Here is a 5180-nt window from a genome sequence, read left to right as displayed (position 1 = left end):
TAATTACGTATGCATCGTCGTCTGCTATAGCTAATAATATACTTGTAAAAATTAGTAAAAGTATCCATACTCTTCTCGCGATCACAACCGGCATTTTACTCGCTCCGTTGATTGTCAATCGAGAACGCTGATAAGACTAAAAGTAAGTCACTCTATACCATTTATTTTCTCAGTAAGCGCAGCTTAATCAGTAATATGTATGTATAAGTGCATATGTACATTAGGGTGCTGCCAAATAACTAACCTTACGAATTTATGGTCTTTTGAGATTTCCATGAGATTTGAGATTTTCCATGTAAATAACATGTGAAAAAATTTGTTTTCATCAAAAATTTTATAACTATTGAACCGTTGGAGATACAATATTTGTAAGCATATACTTGTAGGGCAATAAATTCTCTAAAAAATTACCCTAAAGTCGGTTGTCTTACAGACGATTAAGAGTATTAAATATGTTAATTATATTTCTGAACGAGGTATAGCGTTGATACAAAGTTATAAACGAACTATGATGAAAGACGAAGACAAAGACCAATTTCTTTTGCAAGTTGTGCAATTACATCGCCACCAACATCGTAGTTGCAAGAATATTAATGTTTAAAAATGCAATAAAAAATTATTAAATGCATTAAAACTCTCTCTGCTCTGACAAATTTAGTTTACAATCAACATTTTCTACACATTTTGTATAATTTTAGTGTTGGTTTTTTTCATTTAGCATGAATATTTCCAATCATAAAGCCCTAAAACTGCATATTTTTGCCCTTTTTCGATTATCATTGCCCGTAAGTATATACATTTTTTCAGTCAAGACAATCAACTTAAGGGTCATTTAGAGAATTTAAGGCCCTACAAGAAAATGTCACAAAAATTTTTTATCTCAAATGATTCAATAGTTACAAACTTTTTAATGGAAAAAAATTTTTTGCATGAAAAATTTCAAATGCCCATCGACACCTTTTAAAACTGGAATAAAATTTTTTCCAAATGGGAGAATTTTCTTCTCATTTCATAGGTCCTTTTAAGAATATAAATCCGTTAAGTTCGTCATTTTGGATCACCCTAATGTACATATTCATGTATGCTCTTGTTATCATACATACATACATAAGTTTGTATATGTATACTCATAGTAGTTTTATACAAAATTCGAATACACTTGATTAAATTGATTGATAAAAGCTTTTCACCACATTTCTTTGTCCGGGATTATTTAATAATACACACACATATTCACGTGCGCCCATGCTTGGATACACTCCCATATGCATAAGGGGTGATTCCAAGTCGCCTCATTCGCTTTTATTTATAGTTAAACTGAATGGTCGCCAATTCACACACCTTTTTATATGTCTGTATTTTTTATGCAAAAATAGATCTTGCACCAAATTTTTCGTATTTTGGAGAATCGTTACTAGTCCTTGCCACATTAGAATTCCGAATTCGGATGGCTGGTGGGCGTAGTAGTAGACCGATTTTTAACACCTCTCAGATTTATGTCTTCCTAGGTTAATCGAAGTTATAAACCGAATTTCATTGAAATCCCATAAAATTTCCCATATCCGCCCCCTAGAGTAGTGGGCGTGGCAGTCCTCTAAATTTTACCATTTTTCATATTTATTCATTCCTAGGCAAAAGTACTCCACATTATAATTTTTAGCAGAATCGGGGCACATTTACTACTTTTTGCCACATTTTCTATGGGGCTCCTCCACTGAGCGCCGGTCACCAAATCAGCTCTCAGTGGAAAAGTAGCTTTATTTCTCCACTTTTATAGCGGATAATTATCAGAAATTGGATGTGACCTGTTCGATCAGCATTAAAATCTTACAATCTACTCGTAACTAAAAATAAGAATTTTATTGTGGAAACGTGCTTACAAATGTATGTTTTTTTAATTCAAAACTATAAATAATGAATGTTATTGACACGAAATGCCTACAGATCTGTTACAAAAGCAAATTGAATATTCGCGGTCTTTTAGATATCTCATCGATGACTTCGTCAGCTGTGATTCTCATGATTTTAGAGATCCTCAAATAATATGTAAAAGAGATACTAGACGTCAATGTTTTGTGTTTAGATACTTCTAATGTAAGTACTTATTTTGTTTCTTTGGATAGTCTTCATCCGTTCTAAAAAAGAAAGCTTTGTTCTGCAGTAGAAGTGGATGGTTCCGTGCGCGAAGTCCACGTTAGTCTTAAAAGCTTTTGACTGCCTCTGGCCGGTGGGTTGATGCCCTCGGGAAGACAAAGGACGAGGCCACGTAATGAGCGGCGCTATACAGAAATTCCGCTCAGTGCGTGGCTACTTCAATAGTATTTCATATGTTTTAATTTTAACTCACTCATCCCCTCGCCGCCTTGCCGCTCATTGCGTGGCTTCGACCTAAGACTGAAATCACCGACATCCAAGGAATGCGACGGGCGGGGAGGGGTAAGCTAAGCATGGAGCCTTGCGACATCTGTTACAGTTGCCACGTAAAGGAGCGCTAATTCTGTGTTGGATTTGTGGTGGGAGAGAGACTCCGTCGCCGAGTACACCCCTGGTGGACGAAAGTCTAACCACAATCCGCATCAAGGCGGGATTCTCCAACATCGAACCCCCGACGGAAGAGAAGGCGTCCAAGGATCTCTTCTATGAGTGCTGCCCTAGCCATGATGTAAACGTCATGCTTGGCGATTTCAATGCCAAGGTGGGCAAAGAAGGGATCTTTGGCACCATCTGGGACTATGAAACGTCCGATAACGTACTGAGTCTTCTCGACTTCGCCGGGGCCAGAAACATTGTGATATGTAGTACTAGGTTCCAGCATAAAAATATCCATTAATCTACTTGATCGAAATCGATCCAAAAACGGGAAACCAAATCGCTAATGTTGTGATAGACGGAGGGCATATTTACAGTGTTTTAGACGTACATACACTCCGAGGGCTAAACATCGACTCGCAAACTCTCTCTTGTTGAAGCCAATATGCGCAGCCGCCGCTGGGCAGCAAAAAATTTGTGCCACAACAACAATGCAAGGAAAGCTTAACGCCGAAATGCTGATGTCACAACAAATGGCGAATTTATTCTGCACTCGACTCTCACACCTGCTCTCCGAGATCAATCTTCAACAAACCGAAATATGCGTGCAGTGGAACCATATTTACCGCTCATTAAGTACCGCCCCGGAAGAAGTAGTCGGATTTCAGCGAGCCCGAAAGAAAAACTGGCTCGATGAGGTGTGTCAAGAGCTGCAGAAAAAAAGATGCCATCAACAGGGCTACGCTGCGATCGGGCGCAACGCGAGCCATGTGAGACTGTTATAGGGAAACGAAAAGGGAAGCGGCCGAAATACGTGAGAGCGAGGAGCTTGAAATGCTAAAAGACAGGAAAAAGGACTGCAAATTTTATCAGATCGATGACGATGGAGTCGATGTCCCACCGCCTGACTATGACGAGGTACGTATAGCAATAACGCGGCTGAAAAACAACAAAGCCGCTGGAGCTGACAGCCTGCCAGCTGAGCTATTCAAGTACGGCGGCGAGGAGTTGATAAGGTGCATGCATCATCTCTCTTGCAGAATATGGTCAGATGAACGCATGCCCGACGACTGGAATTTAAGTGTGCTCTGCCCAATCCACAAGAAAGGTGACCCCGCCATTCGCGCCAACTACCGCGGGATCAGCCTTCTAAGCATAGGTTATAAGATGTTATCGACTGTATTGTGCGAAAGACTGAAGCCCAACGTCAACGAGCTGATTGCACCTTATCAATGTGGTTTTAAGCCTGGAAAATCCACCATAGTATTCACAATATGCCAAATCTTGGAAAAGGCCCGCGAGAATAGGATCGACACACACCATCTATTTGTCTTTATGCCGCGATGTCTGAATTTGGTGTCCCCGCAAAATTAATACGGCTGTGTAAAATGATGTTGAGTAATACATCAGCTCTGTTAGAATTGGGATGGACCTCTCTGAGCCACGATGTTTCAGACAAGTTGACTCCCTTTCGAGTGATTTCTTTAGTATGATGTTGGAGAAGATAATAAGAGCCTCATAACTGAACCGCTCAGGCACAATACTTTACAAGAGCGTACAATTGTTGGCGAATGTCAAAAACTCAATATTAGCGGTAAAAACAAGGGCTACGTCTGGTCTGCCTTCTCGGGATTGGATAGAGAAGCAAAGCGATTGGGTCGGCTGGTGAACGAGGACAAAACGCAGTATCACCTATCATCACACTAGCAGTCGGAGCATACGCGTCTTTGCACCCACATCACTGTTGACAGTTACAAGTTTGAAAAAGTAGACGACTTTGTTTATTTGGGAACCAGCATTAACATCAATAATAATTCCAGCACTGAAATCCAATGGAGAATTACTCTTACCAACAAGTGCTAATGTGGACTGAGTAGGCAATTGAGAAGTAAAGGCCTCTCTCCTCGTACAAAAATCTCACTCTATAAGTAACTCATCATGCCTGTGCTGGTGTATGGCCGACGGCGAATACTGTAGACGATTTAACGATGAGCTGTATGAGCTTTACAACAAATGTAGACATAGTGCAGCGCATTAAAATTCAGCAGCTCCGCTGGCTAGGTCATGTCGTTCGAATGGACAGAAACGCTACAGCTCTGAAATTATTCAACTTACCAGAGGACACGAAGGCCTTCTCTGCGTTGGAAAGATCAGATGGAGACGACTTGGCTTCCGTTTGCATTTCAAATTCGCGTCGGCGGGCACAGAAGAAAAACGACTGGCGTGCTATTTTGGACGCGGCCAAAACCGTTTAGGCAGTTACAGTGCCAATAAATAATAAGAAGAACTTCCTATAAATCCTGAAAAATTTCCCAATATGTTCCATATGTTTTTTGTGCATATCATGAAATTTGAAGTTTGGCTTGTTTATAATGCGCAGCACCTACATACAATCTCCTTCGTTATAATTACTTTGTATTAACTTCGTAATAATTACTGGCTAACAGCCTAATTCACCTCCCAAATGGCGGTAATAACTCGTAAACTAACCGTAACCAGAAAACCGAATTAATTTCTATAAGCGAAATATAATATGTAACTATGGATATTCATTGGGGCGGGCAATTTCTTTGGGAGATTTTTTCGATTAAGTGCGTATAGCAGAGAAGGATTCTGTGCGTGATTCTAAGCAAATTTTCCGAAGAAGCCAT

The 5180-nt window shown here is 40.1% G+C and overlaps 1 protein-coding gene across 1 annotated transcript in view; it reads right to left on the bottom strand.

Annotated features, from left to right (window-relative positions):
• Positions 1–143, bottom strand: part of LOC118740474 (protein-glucosylgalactosylhydroxylysine glucosidase) — a 12203-nt gene extending 12060 nt beyond the window's left edge. Inside the window, exon 1 of the mRNA XM_036472031.1 lies at positions 1–143. Within this exon, the coding sequence (XP_036327924.1) occupies positions 1–94 (94 nt within the window). The 5' untranslated portion in view covers positions 95–143.
• Between the last annotated feature and the right edge of the window lie 5037 nt (positions 144–5180).

Source organism: Rhagoletis pomonella, unplaced genomic scaffold (assembly GCF_013731165.1).
Source record: "Rhagoletis pomonella isolate Grant_MI unplaced genomic scaffold, Rhpom_1.0 Rhpom_scaffold_00006, whole genome shotgun sequence".
NCBI classification, from domain to species: domain Eukaryota; kingdom Metazoa; phylum Arthropoda; class Insecta; order Diptera; family Tephritidae; genus Rhagoletis; species Rhagoletis pomonella.
The sequence above is the reverse complement of the archived record's forward strand: the minus strand, read 5'-3'. Positions and strand labels throughout refer to the sequence as shown.